The sequence below is a fragment of the Salmo salar genome, chromosome 03 (genome assembly GCF_965601325.2).
Source record: "Salmo salar chromosome 03, fSalSal1, whole genome shotgun sequence".
NCBI lineage: Eukaryota > Metazoa > Chordata > Actinopteri > Salmoniformes > Salmonidae > Salmo > Salmo salar.
Window position 1 is genome coordinate 17,760,196 of NC_138293.1, and position 27,100 is coordinate 17,787,295.

At 44.7% G+C, this 27,100-nt stretch overlaps 1 protein-coding gene across 8 annotated transcripts in view; it reads left to right on the top strand.

Moving 5' to 3' along the window:
- The window catches only part of LOC106599111 (cyclic AMP-dependent transcription factor ATF-6 alpha), a 67,780-nt gene that overhangs the window by 839 nt on the left and 39,841 nt on the right, over window positions 1-27,100 (top strand). For 4 of the 8 annotated variants that reach the window (XM_045714567.2, XM_082973305.1, XM_082973308.1 and 1 more), the window contains exons 3-7: window positions 113-179; window positions 8,123-8,202; window positions 8,307-8,394; window positions 8,582-8,764; window positions 11,030-11,229. In XM_045714567.2, coding sequence (XP_045570523.1) covers window positions 113-179; window positions 8,123-8,202; window positions 8,307-8,394; window positions 8,582-8,764; window positions 11,030-11,229 — 618 coding nt within the window. The remainder of the gene's footprint in view (window positions 1-112; window positions 180-8,122; window positions 8,203-8,306; window positions 8,395-8,581; window positions 8,765-11,029; window positions 11,230-27,100) is intronic. The other 4 variants (XM_082973306.1, XM_045714572.2, XM_082973307.1 and 1 more) reach the window with 4 other exon arrangements.

Here is a 27,100-nt window from a genome sequence, read left to right on the forward strand (position 1 = left end):
TGTGTTATTATCCTACTAGGCTACATCTACAATTATTGGTAGTAGTAGTTGCCTAACCTACAATTAGTCTTAGTGACTGAAAGTGACAGCTAACAGACTGCATGTTTCTCAGGTGAATGACATTAATCTGTTACAATGGAGATCCTTCGCCAGTGGAGATACTGACGGTTGCTGCACAGGTAAAAATCGCCAGGATTGCATCACTTTCAGTTTAACTATAATAGCCAAGCCAAGGCAAAGTAGGCTGAGTGTAGCCAACCATGAGAACCCCTACTGGAACCCTGTGTCTTCCTGGTAATAGATTCAAATCTCATACAGGAAACACACACCCACACCGTAAAGGGGATTTTCCGGTGAACAGAAAGGAGAGCATTTGTTGATAATATAAATAAAACAATATATCCGGTTTATAGTAAGATTTCAGAGAGAACACATCCAGAGCCGAAGCAAAGAAAATGTCTCTGAGAAGGCCCAAATATATTAATCACACTGCACCAAATGTTCTGTAAACACCAGCCTGAGAGGCTTGTAGGAAGTCACAATATAGGCTGCTACAGAATCACACAGTGTCACAGATGCAGGTAACTGCCTAAATAAATGAAACACCTGAGTAAATGAGCGATACAAAGTATATTGAAGGAAGGTGTGGTTCCTGAGTTAATTAGGCAATTAACATCCCATCATGCATAAAAATGCCCAGTTGCCCGTTATTTTGGCTACCAGACTAGAAGTAGAGATCTCAGTGACTTTTTAAGATGCGTCTCAAAGGAGCATAGGGGGTTTAAAGGGTGTGTGTGTGGCTCAATCACCAGATCTCAACCCAACTGAACACTTATGGGAGACTCTGGATTGGCACCTGAGACAGCATTTTCCACCACCAACAAAATACCAAATTATGGAATTTCTCACGAAAGAATGGCGTCACATCCCTCCAGTAGAGTTCCAGACACTTGTAGAATCTAGGCGAAGGCGCATTGAAGCTGTTCTGGTTGCTCGTGGTGACCCAACGCCCAATTAAGACACGTTATGTTACCTGTACATTATGAGTGTGTCCTCAAATCCAGTCTGGCATCAAACTTTAACCATAACATTCAACACTGGCAGACATTTAATACTGGCAGACATTTAATACTGGCAGACATTTAATACTGGCAGTTAAACAGGAACATCAGTACTTGCAACAGATAATTATAGAAAACTACTTAAATAAATACACTGCTCAAAAAAATAAAGGGAACACTTAAACAACACAATGTAACTCCAAGTCAATCACACTTCTGTGAAATCAAACTGTCCACTTAGGAAGCAACACTGATTGACAATAAATTTCACATGCTGTTGTGCGAATGGAATAGACAACAGGTGGAAATTATAGGCAATTAGCAAGACACCCGCAATAAAGGAGTGGTTCTACAGGTGGGGACCACAGACCACTTCTCAGTTCCTATGCTTCCTGGCTGATGTTTTGGTCACTTTTGAATGCTGGCGGTGCTTTCACTCTAGTGGTAGCATGAGACGGAGTCTACAACCCACACAAGTGGCTCAGGTAGTGCAGCTCACCCAGGATGGCACATCAATGCGAGCTGTGGCAAGAAGGTTTGCTATGTCTGTCAGCGTAGTGTCCAGAGCATGGAGGCGCTACTAGGAGACAGGCCAGTACATCAGGAGACGTGGAGGAGGCCGTAGGAGGGCAACAACCCAGCAACAGGACCGCTACCTCCGCCTTTGTGCAAGGTGGAGCAGGAGAAGCACTGCCAGAGCCCTGCAAAATGACCTCCAGCAGGCCACAAATGTGCATGTGTCTGCTCAAACGGTTAGAAACAGACTCCATGAGGGTGGTATGAGGACCCGACTTCCACAGGTGGGGGTTGTGCTTACAGCCCAACACCGTGCAGGATGTTTGGCATTTGCCAGAGAACACCAAGATTGGCAAATTCTCCACTGGCGCCCTGTGCTCTTCACAGATGAAAGCAGGTTCACACTGAGCACGTGACAGACGTGACAGAGTCTGGAGACGCCGTGGAGAACGTTCTGCTGCCTGCAACATCCTCCAGCATGACCGGTTTGGCGGTGGGTCAGTCATGGTGTGGGGTGGCATTTCTTTGGGGAGCCGCACAGCCCTCCATGTGCTCGCCAAAGGTAGCCTGCCTGCCATTAGGTACCGAGATGAGATCCTCAGACCCCTTGTGAGACCATATGCTGGTGCAGTTGGCCCTGGGTTCCTCCTAATGCAAGACAATGCTAGACCTCATGTGGCTGGAGTGTGTCAGCAGTTCCTGCAAAAGGAAGGCATTGATGCTATGGACTGGCCCGCCCGTTCCCCAGACCTGAATCCAATTGAGCACATCTGGGACATCATGTCTCGCTCCATCCACCAACGCCACGTTGCACCACAGACTGTCCAGGAGAGGGCGGATGCTTTAGTCCAGGTCTGGGAGGAGATCCCTCAGGAGACCAGCCGCCACCTCATCAGGAGCATGCCCAGGCGTTGTAGGGAGGTCATACAGGCACGTGGAGGCCACACACACTACTGAGCCTCATTTTGACTTGTTTTAAGGACATTACATCAAAGTTGGATCAGCCTGTAGTGTGGTTTTCCACTTTAATTTTGAGTGTATCTCCAAATCCAGACCTCCATTGGTTGATAAATTGGATTTCCATTGATTATTTTTGTGTGATTTTGTTGTCAGCACATTCAACTATGTAAAGGAAAAAGTATTTAATAAGATTTTTTCTTTCATTCAGATCTAGGATGTGTTGTTTAAGTGTTCCCTTTATTTTTTTGAGCAGTATATGATACTTAGACATACATTTTAAAGTCACAGTTAACCCTGTGTTGTTCACTGAGTAGTTTCCGGTATCACACATCAACAACCTTTTCGTCGGTTTAGCTGGGGTCAAAAGTTCAGGAAATTGATCTCTGCCAAGCCTATTTGCGGATGCATGTGGATGAAAAGTCAATGGAGCTGCTGACCGTTGTGACACACAGTGGGCTCTCCAGGTTCTGTCGTCTACCGTTTGGAATCCAAAGTGCACCAGCACTGTTCCAGAGGACGATAGATCAGATCTTGAGTGGATTTCTAGGAACGCATACTGGGATTCCGTCACTTGCTGCAAGCAGAATGCAAAGGTGGGCTTTGTTGTTGTCAGCACACACCTAGGACATCAAGTACCGCAAGTCTGCACTGCAGAACTGCACTATAATGCAGATGAACTTTCCAGGTTACCACTACCTGTGGTCAAGCCAGAGTCACACCAAGTGGACATCTTCTACTTCAGACAAGTGGAAAACACACCAGTCACTTCAACACAAGTGCGGAGAAACACCAGAAATGACCCGGTGTTACCTGAAGTGATGGACATTATCATCAAAGTTAAAGTTGCAGGAGATGCTACGGAACTGAAACCTTACCTTTCCAAGACAACTGAGCTGTCAGTACAGTGGACATCTGCTGTGGCGGAGGAGAGTTATCATTCCGCCATCGCTGTGGAAACCAGTGTTGCATCAGCTACACTCAGGTCATTGTGGTTTGCATGAAGGAAATCGCACAAAGCTACTTCTGGTGGCCTGGATTGGATGGAAGCATTCAGGTGAAAGCGAAAATATGTTCCTCATGTCAGAAGGTTCGCGAGGTACCTTAACTTGCACCTCTTCATCCGTGGGATTGGCCGGAGGAGGCGTGGCAATGCATACACATAGAATTCACAGGTTCATTCGAAGACTGTTTCTCGTGGACGTGGCTGCTCATAGCAAGTGGCCAGAGGTTGCCATCATGAGATTTATTTTTTTTCTTCTATTTTTTACTTTCTCCCCAATTTCGTGAAATACGGTCTTGTCCCATCGCTGCAACTCCCGTACAGACTCGGGAGAGGCGAAGCTCGAGAGCCATGCGTCCTCCACTGCTTCTTGACACATTGCTCGCTTAACCCGGAAGCCAGCCGCACCAATGCATCGGAGGAAACACAGTACAACTGGCGACCAAAGTCAGCGTGCATGCACCCGGCCCGCCATAAGGAGTCGCTAGAGGGCGATGGGACAAGGACATCCTGGCCAGCAAAACTCCTCCCTAACAATTGTGAGCTGCCTCTTGTGTCTCCCGGTCGCGGCCGGCTGCTACATAGCCTGGGATCGAAACCGGGTCTGTAGTGATGCCTCTAGCACTGCGATGCAGTGCCTTATACCGCTGCACCACTCGGGAGGCCCACCATCATGAGATCTACTAGGGCAGAGAAGACAATCGAGAAGCTTGGAGAAGTGTTTAGACGGTTCGGATCGCCACTCCAACTCGTTAGCGACAACGGACCGCAGCTCCTGTCCCAAGAAATGGCCACGTTCCCACAGGTGAATGGCGAACTCATCAGGTCCACACCGTAACATCCATCAACTAACGGGCTGGCGGAGAGATTCATACAGACCATGAAACATGCCTTAAAGCGTCTCAAGGTCAAGGGACACTGCACCAACGCTTGCACAGCATCCTGCTATCCTACAGGAACACATTGCACGCAAGTCTTCGCCTGCATCGCTACTCATGAGCTTTGACCTCCTCAAGCCTCAAAACGTCGACAGGAGAGTCGAGTCAAATATTGTGAACTGAAAGGAAATGACAGAGCCTCAATCCTGGAGAACTGTCTTAGTTAAATGATAATGCCCGAGAAGCCGGTGTTTGGAGGATATATTGGCACGGTTCGCCTCGGGCCGGCAAATCGTGCCAATATATCCTCCAAACACTGGCTTCTCGGACATTATCATTTTTATACAACGGGTTACCAACATATTCAAATAACGATTGACATATTTTCATTAAAAACATACTATTTCATCCTTAGCTAGGAACTACCTCAACGGACCAAAGTGGATTATTGCTACAGTCATTGCTCAGACTGGTCCTGTGGCCTACACTGTCCAACGGCAGAGAACGTCTGGAAAAGGCACACAGTGTAACGGTCGTTGTATATATTGGACCAAGGCGCAGCGGGTTGAGTGCTCATATTAACTTTTATTAGAACACTTACAAAAACAAAACAAGAAAAACGAACGAACGGTATTGCAGGCTAACACAGCAGTGAAAAAACTACTTCCCACAAAACTCATTACAAAAACACCCCTCTATATAGGACCTTCAATCAGAGGCAACGAGGAACAGCTGCCTCCAATTGAAGGTCCATCCAATAACCCTAAACATAGAACTAAAAAGACTAGACCAGAACATAGAAATATACTAACATAGAACATAACCAAAAACCCCGGAACACTCTAAACAAACACCCCTCTACCTAAATACATAGCCCAACAAATCCCGAAACACTCTAAACAAATACCCCCTGCCACGTCCTGACCAAACTATAATAACAAATAACCCCTTTACTGGTCAGGACGTGACAGTACCCCCCGCCCCAAAGGTATAGACCCCGGATGCACCTCACACAAAAAATAAACACAAAAATAAACCCCCCAACTAGAGGGAGGGAAGGGAGGGTGACTACCGTCACCGACGGTTCCCGTGCTACACCACCCCCCCCTCCCCAATCCTCCTACTGTGGAGGTGGCTCAGGCTCTGGCCTTAGTCCACCACCTAACCTGTCCACCCCCGCTGAATACGGGCTGAAGCGTGTCGCTGTAGACCTCGGGCCGAAGCGCGTCTCTGGCTGCGCCGATTCCGGACTGTAGGGCGACTCTCGCTGCGCCGATTCCGGACTGTAGGGCGACTCTCGCTGCGCCGATTCCGGACTGTAGGGCGACTCTCGCTGCGCCGATTCTGGACTGTAGGGCGACTCTCTCGGCTCCGGACTGTAGTCCGTCTCTCTCGGTTCCGGACTGTAGGCCGTCTCTCTCGGTTCCGGACTGTAGGCCGTCTCTCTCGGTTCCGGACTGTAGGCCGTCTCTCTCGGTTCCGGACTGTAGGCCGTCTCTCTCGGTTCCGGACTGTAGGCCGTCTCTCTCGGTTCCGGACTGTAGGCCGTCTCACTCGGTTCCGGACTGTGGGCCGTCTCTCTACGGGGTACTGTTGCCGGAAGCTCTAGATGGGGCACTGTCGCCGGACACTCTGGACGGGGCACTGTCGCCGGACACTCTGGACGAGGATTGCACACTGAAAGCCCGGTGCGTGGTGCTGGCTTTGGAAGTGCCAGACTGGAAACACACACCCCAAGGCTAGTGCGAGGAGCAGGAATAGGACGTGCTGAACTGGGCTGATGCACTGGAGGCCTGGTGCGTGATGCTGGCTTTGGAGGTGCCAGACTGGAAACACGCACCTCAGGGCTAGTGCGAGGAGCCGGAACAGGACGAGTTGGACTGGGCTGACGCACTGGAGGCCTGGTGCGTGGTGCTGGTAGTGGAGGTACCAGATTGGAGACACGCACCCCAAGGCTAGTGCGAGGAGCGGGAACAGGACATCCTGGACTAGGCTGACACACTGAAGGCCTGGTGCGTAGTGCTGGCTTTGGAGACGCCAGACTGGATACACGCACCTCAGGGCTATTGCGAGGAGCGGGAACAGGATACACTGGGCCGTGAAGGCGCACTGGCGGTCTCGAGCGCAGTACTGGCACCACCCTTACTGGCTGGATGCCCACTTCCCCCTGGCAAATGCGGGACGCTGGCACCGCGCACACCGGCCTGTGAATGCTCGGCCTCGACGCCGTGCGCATCACCCCATAGCACGGGGCCTGACCAGTAACATGCTGCCTCCGGTAAGCACTGGGAGTTGACTTGGGGCTTAACCCTGGCCCAGCCAAACTACCCGTGTGCCCCCCCCCAAAATAATTATTGGGGCTGCCTCTCAGGCTTCCATGCCAGTCGTGTTCCAATATAACAGTCCCGGTCCTCTCCAGCCTTCCTCCATGGTCCCTCTCCGGCTAAAATCTCCTCCCAAGTCCACGACTCACAATAACTCCTTTCTAGCTCCTTACCACGCTGCTTGGTCCGTTGGTGGTGGGAAGTTCTGTAACGGTCGTTGTATAAATTTGACCAAGGCGCAGCGGGTTGAGTGCTCATATTAACTTTTATTAGAACACTTACAAAACAAGAAAACGAACGAACGAACGAACGAACAAACAGTATTGCAGGCTAACACAACAGTGCAAAAACAACTTCCCACAAAACCCATTACAAAAACACCTCTCTATATAGGACCTTCAATCAGAGGCAACGAGGAACAGCTGCCTCCAATTGAAGGTCCATCCAATAACCCTAAACATAGAACTAAAAAGACTAGACCAGAACATAGAAATATACTAACATAGAACATAACCAAAAACCCGGAACACTCTAAACAAACACCCCTCTACCGAAACACATAGCCCAACAAACCCTGAAACACTCTAAACAAATACCCCCTGCCACATCCTGACCAAACTATAATAACAAATAACCCCTTTACTGGTCAGGACGTGACACACAGATCAGTTACTGTTGAGTAATGCAACACCGACAGAACCCCCAGTCAGTCATGAGTGGTCCAGAACTGTGACTCGGTGACACCCTGATCCACTGGTCGCCGCCTAGGGGCTCACAGTCATCTTCTCAGGAATGTTGTTCATAATGGGAACAATTTAAGTAGGAGGGGAGGAGATGTGGCGTATTGGGGGTGTGCCGCAGAACATCATGGGGGTCTCCCGGCTCATCGTTATTGAATTGTTATAAAAATGTGGTTATGAAACCCACGAGACATAAGTTATGTACTGTTTCCCTTCCCCCAAGGGAATGCGTTTGTCTGCATCTACCCGCACATACTGTACCATCAAGTTTATTACATATCAATCCATATTAACAGTAAATAATATACAAGAAAATAATTAATCAAATCATTTCCCATTATACGCACACACGCACACACACACACACACACACACACACACACACACACACACACACACACACACACACACACACACACTACACATACACATACACACACACACGTCACTCCGTGGGCCTACAAAAGGGCCCATCCCTGCCCTAGTCAGTAGAGATTAGGTGGCTGTCTTGGGCGTGGGAAGGCTGCACCTGTGAGGCCCCCAAACTGTGTTGTAAGGTCAATCACACAGGAAGTGAAAGAGGATCGGCAATGTCATGCCCCTGCTTGTCAATTGAATTGAGTTCTAATTGTTTCATTGGCAGATGTAGGAGTGCCTGGGTCCTCCCTATCATTTGGATCTGCGGTTAGTGATACCTCCTCACTGTCACCACTATCCTTGAAAGTAAGATTTCAATTCGCTCAACACTCTCCCCCTATGTGTAAATAGTAGGCGAAGCACTGACTACTCTCACTAACTTCTGTCTTGTGCATGCCTATGCCTACCAGCAGGAAGATGATGTGTCTATGCAGCCTTTACCGACTATGGTGTCTCCTGAAAAGAAAATAAACAAGCGAGTCAGCCCATCTCCCAGAGGTGAAACGTCTCTTTGATGTACATGTCACAATATGGTGGATATCTAGAAAAAAATAATTGAAAGTGTCTGTTTAGTTGAATCATAGTTCACCCCTGTATTAACCAGGGGCCTCCCGAGTGGCGCAGCGGTCTAAGGCACTGCATCTCAGTGCCTTATTTACTTATTCTCTTACTCTTTTCCCACCAGCCAAGCGACCCGCCCACCCAAACCAGAGGGTGTCCATTCAGCCCAAACTTCCCCCCTCTGTCCTCCTCACCCAACCCTTGGCCCCTCCTGTCAAAACCAGGACCATTGTCATCCAGCCCGTTAGCCTGCAGACTGTGGTCTCAGTGATCAAGGATCCACTGCATGCTACTGCACCCTCTACTGGTGAGATTCTGAACTTTCATACTTTAACTTTACTCTAGTGTTATCGTACAATGAAATAGTATTTAGTATGTCTACTATTATTTGGAGGGGTTTGAATAGTGTTCTGCACAGTCTTTTTTGTGACGAATGCCCCTTTATATTGGTGGGTCTTATCACTCAAGTAATTCAGGTTCTATGGCTTCCTGGGGGGGGGGGCTATGGATCTGTCTCCGTTCGTACTATGTTAGTCACATGCAATATCTCAGACCCCACTGTCCTGATTTTGACGAAACTTGGGTGAATGATGCGTCTTGCTATAGTAATCATCTGGAATTGCTAACTTTGAACAAGCATATCTCTTGCCCCGTTTGAGCTACCATCATGTAATTTTGCACATATATGCATATTTTCATGACAGAAAGGTTCCCCATAAGGACCTATAAACTCTGCCGCAAATGAGATTTTGCAGCATTTGTAGGGGTTGACGGGTTTACTGTTGCCTTGTTACAGTACATAATGGTATTTGTAAGGTAATGAAAAGCTGAAACAACATTCTGTGAACAAAATGAAAAATAGTATGTGTATTTGTAACTCCTATGACTGCACCTGTTGTTATTGACCACAAGGTGTCCTCAAAACAGTGTCTGCTGTACAAAGAAAGCTACTGGCTTCTCCTCAAATGTAACCTAACGTAGCAGCAAAATAAACGCCTGAAACTAGATCCCCTACATACAAGAACAAAAAAAAAAACGTTGGTGGAGGTTATCTTCTGCACTGTTCAACCAATCCAGTAAAGTTTTGCCTTTTTAACATCCAAAAGCGGAAGTTATGTCACAGGCTCTCTTTCCATTTCCTCTGAATTCAGAACATCCGGTTGTTGGGGACTCAGCAGAGACTACATCAAATGTAACACAATGTCCAGTGTATGACCAGTGCATACCATGCAGGATCCTTGAGGACAGACTTTAAAAACCACTGTAGAAATATTGTTGTTTTAAAACGTATATTTCATGAACGTCAGCACAGAGCACACTCATATCAACTACACCCGTCATAACCTCTCATTTATATACCAATGATCAAACAGATACAGTACATCCATCTGAGGCTGCATTTACACAGGCAACCCAATTCTGATATTTTTTCAACTAATTGGTCTTTTGACCAACCAGATCTGCTCTTTTGTCTATAATTCTCTCTGAGTTCTCTCTGAGGCAGCAGGGTCATGGCCCATTAGTATCCAGACTAAAAGCCTTTAACCTCAGTAGGATCTTAGGTCTACTTGTATTATTACAGTGTAATTAGCATGGGAGTGTTTTCCTCTGTAGGCCCCTAATACACTCCATTAGACTTCAGTAGGCCCAGGGCTTTGAAGGTGACTGGCAGGGCTTTGAATGTGACTGGCAGGGCTTTGAATGTGACTGGCAGGGCTTTGAAGGTGACTGTGGCAGGGCTTTGAAGGTGACTATGACAGGGCTTTATATGTTGGATAATGGATCCTTGGAGGACTGCTGAAGGTGTCTGAGGGAGGGACAGGCTCTCAGCACTAAACAAGAGTCTGACTCTGGATCTGTTGTGTTGATGAGTTTATAGGGGGTCAGTATCCCATACAGGTGACCTGACATCCTAAGTGATCGCGGATGAGAAAAAAAAGACTACAGTCTGGATTAGAAAGAAAGCGAATTCTATCTGAACCCAGGACTGATCAGTGAGATGAACATTGTGAAGAGTTATTGTACATGTTCCTCAGCTGAAGGATGCTGGCTACTCTGACTGTTCAGTCAGTTATGTTACAGTGATGTACACTGACTGTATTCAATTAGTTATGTAAAAGTGATGTACGCTGACTGTATTCAATTAGTTATGTAAAAATGATGTACGCTGACTGTATTCAATTAGTTATGTAAAAGTGATGTACGCTGACTGTATTCAATTAGTTATGTAAAAGTGATGTACGCTGACTGTATTCAATTAGTTATGTTACAGTGATGTACGCTGACTGTATTCAATTAGTTATGTTACAGTGATGTACGCTGACTGTATTCAATTAGTTATGTTACAGTGATGTACGCTGACTGTATTCAATTAGTTATGTTACAGTGATGTACACTGAGTGAAGGAGACCCCAGAGGGACGTAGGATGATCTCAGACCTGGATGTGCTTTAGCCAACTCTTCTGACTCTGTTATGCCTTATGAGTTATTCAGAGATGGCTAACATCCAGGTTTAGGACAAGGCTAAAACAGACAGACCTCTTTCTTAACTGTATCTGGTATTTGTCAGCAGCAGTTCCTACGATGCATCTCCAGCCGAGACTGTTGATTGGACCCCAGATCGCTTCCCCAGCTCCTCCCCTCCTCGCTGTCACCAACCAGGTGTTCACCATGCCAATTGTACCCCATCATGTTACCATGGGGACCACTTCTGTTTCTGGCCCCACCCATCCCATGGCAATGACCTATCACAACACAGCTGTGGATACTGAGGTATGTTTGAAATGCATCTGACCTCCGTACAGCACTGTACATGTCTGCTTTCTCTCTTGACCTTTTTGGAGAGGAGCCTTCAGCATTGTGTTCTGTCTTATTCCATGATTTATTCCCTCAGATTAAAGGCACACAGTGCGGAAACATCTAGCCTAAAGTAACATCTTACCCCAGTCTTCATAGGTGCTCAATCTCACAAAAATAGAGGACAAGCTGGGGTCTGCCCAGTGTCCATCCAGACATCTGGAGAGAGGTGGGAGGAGTGGAGGTGGTTGGTAGTTAGGAGGGCAAGGCCGCTTTAAAACCAATAGGCCCTGAGGGTTGTCAGACATTGAGCTCCTGGCTTTTTACTGTGGTAACACTTTCCTGGGGAGTATGTCTCACGGATGGAACATTTAGGGGGTAGAGTGGTGGGGTCGGTCCTTATGTGTGTGCTAAGTTAAATATTTATAAGATTTACGTTTGGCAGCTTATAATATGTGTTGAGAAGAGAAGTTATTGTTATAACAAAAGGCTGCCTGGATCTTTAATTTAAAGACCATTGTTCCCTTCGGTCTTAAAATATAGTGCAAAAGTATTCACCTCCTTGACATGTTTCTATTTTGTTGCATTACAACCTGTAATTTAAACTGATTTTTATTTGGATTTCATGTAATGGACATACACAAAATAGTCCAAATTGATGAAGTGAAATGAAAAAAATTACTTGTTTAAAGAAATTCAACAAAAAAGAAATACGGAAAAATGGTGCGTGCATATGTATTCACCCCATTTGCTATGAAGCCCCTAAATAAGATCTGGTGCAAACAATTACCTTCAGAAGTCACATAATTAGTTAAAATAAAGTCCACCTGTGTGCAATCTAAGTGTCACATGATCTGTCACATGATCTCAGTATATATACACCTGTTCTGAAAGGCCCCAGAGTCTGCAACACCACTAAGCAAGGGGCACCACCAAGCAAGCAGCACCATGAAGACCAAGGAGCTCTCCAAACAGGTCAGGGACAAAGTTGTGGAGAACTACAGATCAGGGTTGGGTTATAAAAAAATATCAGAAACTTTGAACAACCCACGGAGCACCATTAAATCCATTATTAAAAAATTGAAAGAATATGGCACCACAACAAACCTGCCAAGAGAGGGCCGCCCACCAAAACTCACAGACCAGGCAAAGAGGGCATTAATCAGAGAGGCAGCAAAGAGACCACAGATAACCCTGAAGGAGCTGCATAGCTCCACAGCGAGATTGGAGTATCTGTCCATAGGACCACTTTAAGCTGAACACTCCACAGAGCTGGGCTTTACGGAAGAATGGCCAGAAAAAAATGAGCAAACGTGTTTGGTGTTCGCCAAAAGGCATGTGGGAGACTCCCCAAACATATGGAAGAAGGTACTGGTCAGATGAGACTGAAATTGAGCTTTTTGGCCATCAATGAAAACGCTATGTCTGGTGCAAACACAACACCTCTCATCACCCCGAGAACAGCAGGTAGCCTAGTGGTTAAAGCATTGGACTAGTAACCGAAAGGTTGCAAGATTGAATCCCTGAGCTGACAAGGTAAAAATCTGTCATTCTGCCCCTGAACAAGGCAGTTAACCCACAGTTCCTAGGCCGTCATTGAAAATAAGAATTTGTTCTTAACTGACTTGCCAAGTTAAATAAAGGTGGGGGGTGAATAGTTATGCATGCTCAGGTCTTTAGTTTTTGTCTTATTTCTTGTTTGTTTCACAATAAAACATATTTTGCATCTTCAAAGTGGTAGGCATGTTGTGAAAATTAAGTGATACAAACGCCCTAAAATCAATTTTAATTCCAGGTTGTAAGGCAACAAAATAGGAAAAATGCCAAGAGGGGTGAATACTTTCGCAAGCCACCGTAGACTTGATCTGAAGCCATTCTTGTGATTATCGTGATTTTGCTATTCATTGTGTATGTTTGTAGGCCTATGTAGCCAAATTGTATTTATGATCGTATGTTATCCATTCGTGCTTTTTACATGTTCTATTTATATCTGTAAATCATCCAATGACATCAAGCCACACCCGGCCATGACTGCATACACCTGTGTGTCCTTCCAAACTATATAAACTAGTGACCCGCGTTGTTAGTCATTATAGCCTGATGAAGACAGCTTGGCTGTCATTATAGCCTGATGAAGACAGCTTGGCTGTCATTATAGCCTGATGAAGACAGCTTGGCTGTCATTATAGCCTGATGAAGACAGCTTGGCTGTCATTATAGCCTGATGAAGACAGCTTGGCTATCATTATAGCCTGATGTAGACAGCTTGGCTGTCATTATAGCCTGATGAAGACAGCTTGGCTGTCGTTATAGCCTGATGTAGACAGCTTGGCTGTCATTATAGCCTGATGTAGACAGCTTGGCTGTCATTAAAGCCGGATGAAGACAGCTTGGCTGTCATTAAAGCCGGATGAAGACAGCTTGGCTGTCATTATAGCCTGATGAAGACAGCTTGGCTGTCATTATGGCCTGATGAAGACAGCTTGGCTGTCATTAAAGCCGGATGAAGACAGCTTGGCTGTCATTATAACCTGATGAAGACAGCTTGGCTGTCATTTTTACCTAATGAAGACAGCTTGGCGGTTGTTATAGCCTGATGAAGACAGCTTGTCTGTCATTATAACCTGATGAAGACAGCTTGTCTGTCATTTTTACCTGATGAAGACAGCTTGGCTGTCATTAAAGCCTGATGAAGACAGCTTGGCTGTCATTATAACCTGATGAAGACAGCTTGGCTGTCATTATAACCTGATGAAGACAGCTTGGCTGTCATTTTAACCTGATGAAGACAGCTTGGTTGTCATTTTAACCTGATGAAGACAGCTTGGCTGTCATTAAAGCCTGATGAAGACAGCTTGGCTGTCATTTTTACCTGATGAAGACAGCTTGGCTGTCATTAAAGCCTGATGAAGACAGCTTGGCTGTCATTAAAGCCTGATGAAGACAGCTTGGCTGTCATTAAAGCCTGATGAAGACAGCTTGGCTGTCATTAAAGCCTGATGAAGACAGCTTGGCTGTCATTAAAGCCTGATGAAGACAGCTTGGCTGTCATTAAAACCTGATGAAGACAGCTTGGCTGTCATTATAGCCTGATCAAGACGGCTTGGCTGTCATTATAGCCTGATCAAGACGGCTTGGCTGTCATTATAGCCTGATCAAGACGGCTTGGCTGTCATTATAGCCTGATGAAGACGGCTTGGCTGTCATTGTAGCCTGATGATGACGGCTTGGCTGTCATCGTAGCCTGATGAAGACAGCTTGGCTGTCATTGTAGCCTGATGAAGACAGCTTGGTTGTCATTTTAACCTGATGAAGACAGCTTGGCTATCATTAAAGCTGGATGAAGACAGCTTGGCTATCATTATAGCCTGCTGAAGACAGCTTGGCTGTCATTATAACCTGATGAAGACAGCTTGGCTGTCATTATAACCTGATGAAGACAGCTTGGCTGTCATTTTAACCTGATGAAGACAGCTTGGCTGTCATTATAACCTGATGAAGACAGCTTGGCTGTCATTATAACCTGATGAAGACAGCTTGGCTATCATTAAAGCTGGATGAAGACAGCTTGGCTATCATTATAGCCTGATGAAGACAGCTTGGCTGTCATTATAGCCTGATGAAGACAGCTTGGCTGTCATTATAACCTGATGAAGACAGCTTGGCTGTCATCGTAGCCTGATGAAGACAGCTTGGCTGTCATTGTAGCCTGATGAAGACAGCTTGGCTGTCATTGTAGCCTGATGAAGACAGCTTGGTTGTCATTGTAACCTGATGAAGACAGCTTGGCTGTCATTTTTACCTAATGAAGACAGCTTGGCGGTTGTTATAGCCTGATGAAGACAGCTTGTCTGTCATTATAGCTTGATGAAGACAGTTTGGCTGTCATTATTGCTTAATGAAGACAGCTTGGCTGTCATTAAAGCCTGATGAAGACAGCTTGGCTGTCATTATAACCTGATGAAGACAGCTTGGCTGTCATTATAGCCTGATGAAGACAGCTTGGCTGTCATTAAAGCCTGATGAAGACAGCTTGGCTGTCATTAAAGCCTGATGAAGACAGCTTGGCTGTCATTATAACCTGATGAAGACAGCTTGGCTGTCATTATAGCCTGATGAAGACAGCTTGGCTGTCATTAAAGCCTGATGAAGACAGCTTGGCTGTCATTATAACCTGATGAAGACAGCTTGGCTGTCATCGTAGCCTGATGAAGACAGCTTGGCTGTCATCGTAGCCTGATGAAGACAGCTTGGTTGTCATTGTAACCTGATGAAGACAGCTTGGCTGTCATTTTTACCTAATGAAGACAGCTTGGCGGTTGTTATAGCCTGATGAAGACAGCTTGTCTGTCATTATAGCTTGATGAAGACAGTTTGGCTGTCATTATTGCTTAATGAAGACAGCTTGGCTGTCATTAAAGCCTGATGAAGACAGCTTGGCTGTCATTATAACCTGATGAAGACAGCTTGGCTGTCATTATAGCCTGATGAAGACAGCTTGGCTGTCATTAAAGCCTGATGAAGACAGCTTGGCTGTCATTAAAGCCTGATGAAGACAGCTTGGCTGTCATTTTTACCTGATGAAGACAGCTTGGCTGTCAATAAAGCCTGATGAAGACAGCTTGGCTGTCATTTTTACCTGATGAAGACAGCTTGGCTGTCATTAAAGCCTGATGAAGACAGCTTGGCTGTCATTATAACCTGATGAAGACAGCTTGGCTGTCATTATAACCTGATGAAGACAGCTTGGCTGTCATTTTAACCTGATGAAGACAGCTTGGTTGTCATTTTAACCTGATGAAGACAGCTTGGCTGTCATTTTTACCTGATGAAGACAGCTTGGCTATCATTAAAGCTGGATGAAGACAGCTTGGCTATCATTATAGCCTGATGAAGACAGCTTGGCTGTCATTATAGCCTGACAAACACAGCTTGGCTGTCCACACGTTGGTATTCAATTATTGCATCTGAGCTTCTAGAGTATGAGGCTCTCCTTTTCTTTTTCGAGGAGAGAAGAGAAACATCTAGAACATTGTTTTTTCGGAACGCAAAACGTATACCTAAAACATATAGCTGTCTCGTTACACAACTGGGATATTTCAGTTTGTTCTTGAAGTGGTCCCTAAAGTCAACATGTGTTTAGATTTGGCCTGTTGGCATGTGTGTCATCATCGTAGAGTAAATGTTAGTATTACTGGGGACAACTTGTGCCTGGTAGGCATTGTAACATACATTTTAAAAGACCCAACTACTAGGTAAACCCAGCATGAGAGTAAAAAATACCCAGCTGATGGCTAAAGTAACCCATGTTTGGATTATTCAAGCAACCCAACTGGCTGGGTCAAAATAACCCAGCATGTGTTCTGTTCACTATTTAACCAGTGCTGGGTGTAGGAAATCCCTCTGAGTCTACTTAACCATTCCAACACTAGGTACAAATAGTATTTAAAATAGTTGTAAATACTTAAAATGGTCTTGATTGAGCTTGTGTGGTGCAAAGGGACCAATAGAACAGTTGCAAATACCACCCATCTGGCACACCAGGCAGGCTGGAACAAATGGTACAAGTATTTGACAGATTTCAAAAAGTAGTTGCACTCAGGTCTGCATAGGAAAGCCCCTTCACTTTACTTAACCATTCCAACAAGGTGACATAAGGACAGCTGGAGCGACTGGTTTATTTAGCCTTGTCTTGACGGAATAATAACGTATAACGGTTAATCACTGTTTAGGACCATGTGTAGCACTGTGTTCATGACTCGCTACGTGCAATACTATTATTGGACTTTTCTCAAATTGAGGAGAGTGGAGTGGATAAGCCAACATTAGAAGAATAAAAATATTATCTTATTGTTTTGAGGCAGAGGTTTCTCCAATAAAATCTCTTTAATTAATGCTACGCTATTTGGGTTTCACTGTGGTAGAGCTTGGCAAAAACATTTGACAGAGTAGCCCTAGTAATAAATGTAGAGTTGTGTTGGTTCAGTCAGTTTGTTAACAGCTTGTAATCAATTCTAGAAGTTTAATCTTTTTTCGAACTTGGCTGGAAAAATATGAAATTGAAATATTGATATGGTAGCCCAACAGAGACATAAAACAGTCAACAAAGAAAACATAATTTCATAATTATTTCCTACTTTCTCAATATGACAGTGCTATTTTCAGACCGCATCATGACCTTGGCTGAACTCTTAGACAACCTCAGAAAATGTTATTACTTTAGTCTCTAATTAATTACAGTGAAATGTGTTTTTTCCGCTTCGATATCCAAGAGCTATACACTAAAAACAAATGGTTCTATATAGTGCCAAATAAGGGTTCTTTGGCTCATAACGATATAACCCTTTTATGAAGGTTCTATAAAGAACCATGCTCATATGGTTCTAAATGGAACCTTTATGGTGCTATTAAGAACCCTTTCCTAAGGTTCTATAAATAACTATTAAAATAAATGTTCTATATAGCACCAAAAAGGGTTTGAATGGTTCTTTATAGAACCTTTATGGAGAATGGTTCTATTAGGAACCTTTTATCAATGTCAAAGGTTCTACAAGGAACCTTTTGAAGAACTATACAGGGTTATTTTTTCTGGTCAGATATATTATATGGTTAAAATGCCATAGGTGTTAGTTGACAAATTGAATCAAGTGTGCTAGCTCTCTCTACACAAGACAGCTCTCAATTGACAAGATACCATCACTGGCCATAAGTAAGTAACCTTGCGAGGTGCGAGAAAGTATGAGTCCTGTTTCTGTACCGTGAGACAGCTTGATATAGACAGGACGCTTGTCTATTGCAGAGCCATACCCCAATGTTGAAAGCTAAGCGGAGATGTACCAGGTCTCATTTTTACAGTCTTTGGTATGACTCAGCCAAGGATTGAACTCCTAACCTTGCAATCTCAGGGCAGACATTCTAACCACAAGGCCACTGTGGTTAGAATGTGATGGCATAACAACAGATTAGATTAGATAAACTGTAATGGCAATCTCACTCACGGTTGCACAAAAAGAGCTGTGAGCAAACCACCCCCTAAAATATTCTGTTTGATTCCAGACCTTCTTTGAGTCTCTGTGTTAGAAGCATTAGCCATCTCCAAAGCTTCATTGCTGTGTGATGGCAAGAATTTAGTGCTGGGAACTTTCTTTGAAAGATAAGCATTTTGCTGTGTCATGGCTTGTCACCTTTCTACAAGACAAGGATGGCTTGTGTGTGGGTGTGCCTGTGTGTGCATCCGCGTATGTGAGGAAGTTGTTTGTTTACGATGACGGACCAACCATCAGGTCAGGGAGAAGAGGTCATAGTCTTCCTCGTCCAGTCCCAGGGGACTCATGTCTGGCTGGTAATGAATTATGTTTGACCTTTAACCCCCATGGGAACCTTAGCAGGGCATAGTGTCTGAATGGGTCTTTTGAAAGTCCTATCTGTCTGTTCCCAAGGGCGGAGGAGGCCCATAGGATGATGGGTGATTTATCTTTCTGTCAAACCAAAGAGGAGATAAAACAATCGTGGACACCACTGGTAAAACATGACAGTGGCTTCTGGCTTTGCCTCGTACCTAATAACACCCCTTAGCACTGATATATTCACAGCCTATCACAGACTTTCACAGCCCTTTTCTGTTACTTATCCTATCACACATGACCGCATGGCATGGTTTTAGAGCTATTCAGTAATCTATTTTAGCCTCATAAATACCACTGATTACCCCTGATTGCCAGATCAGGCAGCTTGCGATGCTAAATATATGTAGGACCAATGTAGTTTTACTACTCTCAATTCCGGTGGACTCGTACCAATCATTTGTTTCTTACTGGTAACAGCTACTGAACGGTGATTATTTTAAAGAACTCCATTATGCAGTCTGACTGTATGTCGAGCAGGTTGACGTTTAGTGTCATGAGTCTTGTCCTGGAGGAAGAATTGAGCGATTTCCCTATAGATACAGTTGAAGTCGGAAGTTTACAAACACTTAGGTTGGAGTCATTAAAACTCGTTTTTCAACCACTCCACACATTTCTTGTTAACAAACTATAGTTTTGGCAAGTCGGTTAGGATATCTACTTTGTGCATGACACAAGTAATTTTTCCAACAATTGTTTACAGACAGATTATTTCACTTATAATTCACTGTTTCACAATTCCAGTGGGTCAGAAGTTTACATACACTAAATTGACTGTGCCTTTAAACAGCTTGGAAAATTCCTGAAAATTATGTCACGGCTTTAGAAGCTTCTGATAGGCTAATTGACATCATCTGAGTCAATTGGACGTGTACCTGTGGATGTATTTCAAGGCCTACCTTCAAACTTAGTGCCTCTTTGCTAAACATCATGGGAAAATCAAAAGAAATCAGCAAAGACCTCAGAAAAAAATGGGAAACCTCCACAAGTCTGGTTAATCCTTGGGAGCAATTTCAAATGCCTGAAGGAACCATGTTCATCTGTACAAACAATAGTACGCAAGTATAAACACCATGGGACCACGCAGCCGTCATACCACTCAGGAAGGAAACGCGTTCTTTGGTACGAGAAGTGCAAATCAATCCCAGAACAACAGCAAAGGACTTCGTGAAGATGCTGGAGGAAACAGGTACAAAAGTATCTATATCCACAGTAAAACGAGTCCTATATCAACATAACCTGAAAGGCCGCTGAGCAAGGAAGAAGCCACTGCTCCAAAACCGCTATTAAAAAGCCAGACTACGGTTTGCAACTGCACATGGGGACAAAGATCGTACTTTCCTCTGGTCTGATGAAACAAAAAAATAACTGTTTGGCCATAATGACCATCGTTATGTTTGGAGGAAAAAGGGGGAGGCTTGCAAGCCGAAGAACACCATCCCAACTGTGAAGCACGGGGGTGGCAGCATCATGTTGTGGGGGTGCTTTGTTGAAGGAGGAACTGGTGCACTTCACAAAATAGATGGCATCATGAGGATGGAAAATTATGTGGATATATTGAAGCAACATCTCAAGACATCAGTCAGGAAGTTAAAGCTTGGTCACAAATGGGTCTTCCAAATGGACAATGACCCCAAGCAAACTTCCAAAGTTGTGGCAAGATGGGTTAAGGACAACAAAGTCAAGGTATTTGGAGTGGCCATCACAAAGCCCTGACATCAATCCTATAGAAAATCTGTGGGCAGAACTGAAAAAGTGTGTGCGAGCAAGGAGACCTACAAACCTGACTCAGTTACACCAGCTTTGTCAGAAGGAATGGGCCAAAATTCCCCCAAACTTATTGTGGGAAGCTTGTGGAAGGCTACCCAAAACGTTTGACCCAAGTTAAACAATTTAAAGGCAATGCTACCAAATACTAATTGAGTGTATGTAAACTTCTGACCCACTGGGAATGTGATGAAAGAAAGAAAAACTGAAATAAATCATTATCTCTACTATTATTCTGACATTCTTAAAATAAAGTGGTGATCCTAACTGACCTAAGACAGGGAATATTTACTAGGATTAAATGTCAGGAATTGTGAAAAACTGAGATTAAATGTATTTGGCTAGGGGTATGTAAACTTCCAACTTCAACTGTATATACCAGCTACAACGTCAAAATTGTCTATCTTGTAAAAATATTTCATTTAAGATTACGGTTAGGCATTAGATTTAGCAGTGTGGTTAAGGTTAGGGTTAAAATCAGATGTTATGATTTTGTGGCTATGCTAGCTAGTGACCACTTTACAGACCTGCCTCCAGAACAAGATTCATTATGAAAAATGCTAACCTCTGGATATGAGCGTCTGCTAACTTACCAAAATGTAAATGTAATTGTCTAGTGTCTATTGGATGTTTTCCATGAAACCCTTTACCTCAGCAGATCTTACACATCAAACCTGTGACATCACCTCTCACTGACAGAATCCATGTTCCCTGTTGTGATGTACTGTAGTAGTATCACTGGCTTAGCTGCACCGAAAAACAAACAGACAAGTACAGTAGGAATAGATAGATCATTTGTATGGCTCATGGTGGTGGAGAAGGCTTGAGAACCTTTGTTGGATTTGGAATATAATTCACTGTCTTGAAGAAATACAGTTTACAGTGCATTCGGAAAGTATTCACACCCCTTGACTTTTTCTACATTTTGTTACGTTACAGCATTATTCTAAAATGGATTAAATCTCCCTCATCAATCTACACACAATACCCCATAATGACAAAGCAAAAACAGGTTTTAGATTTTTTTTGCAAGTTTATTAAAAGTAAAACACTGAAATATCACATTTATATGTACTTTACTCAGTACTTTGTTGAAGCAACTTTGGCAGCAAATACAGCCTTGAATTTGCATAGCTCCAAAAGCCGCGCTATCAGATATGTTACGAAGCATGGCCTCAGAGATGGGGTGCAGAGGAGAAAGCAGTGAAAGAGCTGGAGCAGTAGACTTTAGCGGGGTTCTCCTGTGGTCTATGGCTCAGTGGTAGAAATACTAATCTCAGAGAGGGCATTGGAGGACAACAGAATGTATGTTAGTCAACTGCTAGGCAGTGTTATGAATGTTCAATGTTTAGTTTTGATATACATTTGGTTGAGTTGTGAACAAACATGAATGTAAAAAAATATATACACTGCTCAAAAAAATAAAGGGAACACTTAATCAACACAATGTAACTCCAAGTCAATCACACTTCTGTGAAATCAAACTGTCCATTTAGGAAGCAACACTGATTGACAATACATTTCACATGCTGTTGTGCAAATGGAATAGACAGTAGGTAGAAATACAGCCTTGAGGCTTCTTGGGTATGAAGCTACAAGCTTGGCACACCTGTATTTGGGGAGTTTCTCCCATTCTTCTATGTAGTTCCTCTCAAGCTCTGTCATGTTGGATGGGAAGCTGCACAGCTATTTTGAGGTCTCTCCAGAGATGTTCGATCGGGTTCAAGTCCGGGCTCTGGCTGGGCCACTCAAGGACATTCAGAGACTTGTCCCGAAGCTACTCCTGCGTTGTCTTGGCTGTGTGCTTAGGGTCGTTGTCTTGTTGGAAGGTGAACCTTCGCCCCAGTCTGAGGTCCTGAGTGCTCTGGAGCAGGTTTTCATCAAGGATCTTTCTGCAGCGATGCTCGGTTCATCTTTCCCTCGATTCTGACTAGTCTCCCAGTCCATGCCGCTGAAAAACATCCCCATAGCATGATGCTGCCACCACCATGCTTCACCGTAGGGATGGTACCAGATTTCCTCCAGACGTGACGCTTGGCATACAGGCCAAAGAGTTCAATCTTGGTTTCATCAGACCAGAGAATCACGTTTTTCATGTTCTGAGAGTCCTTTGGCAAAGAGTCCTTTAGTCTGAGAGTCCTTTGGCAAGCTCCAAGCAGGGCTGTCATGTGCCTTTTGCTGAGGAGTGGCTTCCATCTGGCCACTCTACTATAAAGGCCTGAATGGTAGAGTGCTGCAGAGATGGTTGTCCTTCTGGAAGGTTCTCCCATCTCCACAAAGGAACTCTGGAGCTCTGTCAGAGTGACCATCGGGTTCTTTGTCATCTCACTGACCAAGGCCTTTCTCCCCCGATTGCTCAGTTTGGACGGGCAGCCAGCTCTAGGAAGAGTCTTAGTGGTTCCAAACTTCTTCCATTTAAGAATTATGCAGGACACTGTGTTCTTGGGGACCTTCAATGCTGCAGAAATGTTTTGGTACCCTTCCCCAGATCTGTGCCTTGACACAATCCTGTCTCTGAGCTCTATGGACAATTCCTTTGACCTCGTGGCTTGGTTTTTGAATGGACATGCACTGTCAACTGTAGGACCTTGTATAGACAGGTGTGTGCCTTTCGAAATCATGTCCAATCAGTTGAATTTACCACAGGTGGACTCTAATCAAGTTGTAGAAACATCTCGAGGATGATCAATGGAAACAGGATTCACCTGACCTTCATTTTGAGTCTCATAGCAAAGGGTCTGAAAACTTATGTAAATAAGGTATTTATGTTTTTTTATTTGTAATACATTTACAAAAATTTCAAAAAACCTGTTTTACTTTGTCATTATGGGGTATTGTGTGTAGATTGATGAGAAAAAAACAAGGCTGTAACTGAACAAAATGTGGAAAAAGTCAAGGGGTCTGAATACTTTCCGAATGTACTGTATGCACAGGAAGTCAGGGTACAGTATGATGACTTGGTCGCTCAATTCAATCAAACTCACATCTCGGTATTTACTGTATGTAGTAGCCCTTTTCCTGTGAGCAAATAAAACCCCTGAATGGTTTTGGGTACTGTTAAAAACATATTCTTTAGGACTACCAGGTAGACATCCCTCTCAGGTACCGTAGATGCCAATACTCAGATTAAGAAGTGTGCGTGCATGCGTTTGTAAACAAAGGCACTGTATAAACATTGCAACGGCAGAATACCACCATAAAACAATAATTTGATGGTTCTGCAAGCCTTATGTTATCTCACTGCACAAAAACTGCTGACTTTTCCCCCCACCGCCCAATCAGAGTGCAACATCAACAAACCTGCAGTCAACAGCTGAAATCTACATCTCTAGAGAGTAGAGACTCATATGCCGATTCATATAGCTTCATATCAAACTCATTTTCAGCCTCTTATTCAAGCTCCCCAGTTTACACTAGAGCCAGTGAAGCGCCAGATTGCTGACTCTGTCTACCATTGTGGAGGAGGGGTGGTTTGTTCTGTTGCCTATACAGTGGTTGCTTAATGGCAGGGTTTGACTTTCCCCTTGCAGGACTTGTATCCCCCACTCCCCCAGCATTGGGTAACCAGACATGCTCTTTTTGATTTCTCAGGACCTGGCAGGTCCCCCCCACCGAAACGAATATGTTTCTATGGAGACCAAATAAAACAGTGTAGTCTGAATTTGCATAGCTCCAAAAGCCGCGCTATCAGATATGTTACGAAGCATGGCCTCAGAGATGGGGTGCAGAGGAGAAAGCAGTGAAAGAGCTGGAGCAGTAGACTTTAGTGGGGTTCTCCTGTGGTCTAAGGCTCAGTGGTAGAAATACTAGTCTCAGAGAGGGCATTGGAGGACAACAGAATGTATGTTAGTCAACTGCTAGGCAGTGTTATGAATGTTCAATGTTTAGTTTTGATATACATTTGGTTGAGTTGTGAACTAACGTGAATATAAAAAAATATATACACTGCTCAAAAAAATAAAGGGAACACTTAATCAACACAATGTAACTCCAAGTCAATCACACTTCTGTGAAATCAAACTGTCCACTTAGGAAGCAACACTGATTGACAATACATTTCACATGCTGTTGTGCAAATGGAATAGACAACAGGTAGAAATTATAGGCAATTAGCAAGACACCCCCAATAAAGGAGTGGTTCTGCAGGTGGGGACCACAGACCACTTCTCAGTTCCTATGCTTCCTGGCTGATGTTTTGGTCACTTTTGAATGCTGGCGGTGCTTTCACTCTAGTGGTAGCATGAGACGGAGTCTACAACCCACACAAGTGGCTCAGGTAGTGCAGCTCATCCAGGATGGCACATTAATGCGAGCTGTGGCATGAAGGTTTGCTGTGTCTGTCAGCGTAGTGTCCAGAGCATGGAGGCGCTACCAGGAGACAGGCCAGTACATCAGGAGATGTGGAGGAGTCCGTAGGAGGGCAACAACCCAGCAGCAGGACTGCTACCTCCGCCTTTGTGCAAGGAGGAGCACTGCCAGAGCCCTGCAAAATAACCTCCAGCAGGCCACAAATGTGCATGTGTCTGCTCAAACAGTCAGAAACAGACTCCATGAGGGTGGTATGAAGGCCCGACGTCCACAGGTGGGGGTTGTGCTTACAGCCCAACACCGTGCAGGACGTTTGGCATTTGCCAGAGAACACCAAGATTGGCAAATTCGCCACTGGCGCCCTGTGCTCTTCACAGATGAAAGCAGGTTCACACTGAGCACGTGACAGACGTGACAGAGTCTGGAGATGCTGTGGAGAACTTTCTGCTGCCTGCAACATCCTCCAGCATGACCAGTTTGGCGGTGGGTCAGTCATGGTGTGGGGTGGCATTTCTTTGGGGGGCCGCACAGCCCTCCATGTGCTCGCCAGAGGTAGCCTGACTGCCATTAGGTACCGAGATGAGATCCTCAGACCCCTTGTGAGACCATATGCTGGTGCGGTTGGCCCTGGGTTCCTCCTAATGCAAGACAATGCTAGACCTTGTGTGGCTGGAGTGTGTCAGCAGTTCCTGCAAGAGGAAGGCATTGATGCTATGGACTGGCCCGCCCGTTCCCCAGACCTGAATCCAATTGAGCACATCTGGGACATCATGTCTCGCTCCATCCACCAACGCCACGTTGCACCAGACTGTCCAGGAGTTGGCGGATGCTTTAGTCCAGGTCTGGGAGGAGATCCCTCAGGAGACCATCCGCCACCTCATCAGGAGCATGCCCAGGCGTTGTAGGGAGGTCATACAGGCACGTGGAGGCCACACACACTACTGAGCCTCATTTTGACTTGTTTTAAGGACATTACATCAAAGTTAGATCAGCCTGTAGTGTGGTTTTCCACTTTAATTTTGACTCCAAATCCAGACCTCCATTGGTTGATAAATTGGATTTCCATTGATTATTTTTGTGTGATTTTGTTGTCAGCACATTCAACTATGTAAAGAAAAAAGTATTTAATAAGATGATTTATTTCATTCAGATCTAGGATGTGTTGTTTAAGTGTTCCCTTTATTTTTTGAGCAGTATATATACAGTGGGGGAAAAAAGTATTTGATCCCCTTCTGATTTTGTACGTTTGCCCACTTACAAAGAAATGATCAGTCTATAATTTTAATGGTAGGTTTATTTGAACAGTGAGAGACAGAATAACAACAAAAAAATCCAGAAAACCGCATGTCAAAAATGTTATCTAATGATTTGCATTTTAATGAGGGAAATAAGTATTTAACCCCTCTGCAAAACATGACTTAGTACTTGGTGGCAAAACCCTTGTTGGCAATCACAGAGGTCAGACGTTTCTTGTAATTGGCCACCAGGTTTGCACACATCTCAGGAGGGATTTTGTCCCAATCCTCTTTGCAGATCTTCTCCAAGTCATTAAGGTTTCGAGGCTGACGTTTGGCAACTCGAACCTTCAGCTCCCTCCACAGATTTTCTATGGGATTAAGGTTTGGAGACTGGCTAGGCCACTCCAGGACCTTAATGTGCTTCTTCCTGAGCCACTCCTTTGTTGCCTTGGCCGTGTGTTTTGGGTCATTGTCATGCTGGAATACCTATCCACGACCCATTTTCAATGCCCTGGCTGAGGGAAGGATGTTCTCACCCAAGATTTGACGGTACATGTCCCCGTCCATCGTCCCTTTAATGTGGTGAAGTTGTCCTGTCCCCTTAGCAGAAAAATACCCCCAAAGCATAATGTTTCCACCTCCATGTTTGACGGTGGGGATGGTGTTCTTGGGGTCATTGGCAGCATTCCTCCTCCTCCAAACACGGCGAGTTGAGTTGATGCCAAAGAGCTCCATTTTGGTCTCATCTGACCACAACACTTTCACCAGTTGTCCTCTGAATCATTCAGATGTTCATTGGCAAACTTCAGACAGGCATGTATATGTATTCTTGAACTGGGGGACCTTGCGTGCGCTGCAGGATTTCAGTCCTTCACGGCGTAGTGTGTTACCAATTGTTTTCTTGGTGACTATGGTCCCAGCTGCCTTGAGATCATTGACAAGAACCTCCCGTGTAGTTCTGGGCTGATTCCTCACCGTTCTCATGATCATTGCAACCCCACGAGGTGAGATCTTGCATGGAGCCCCAGGCCGAGGGACATTGACAGTTCTTTTGTGTTTCTTCCATTTGCGAATAATCGCACCAAATGTTGTCACCTTCTCACCAAGCTGCTTGCGATGGTCTTGTAGCCC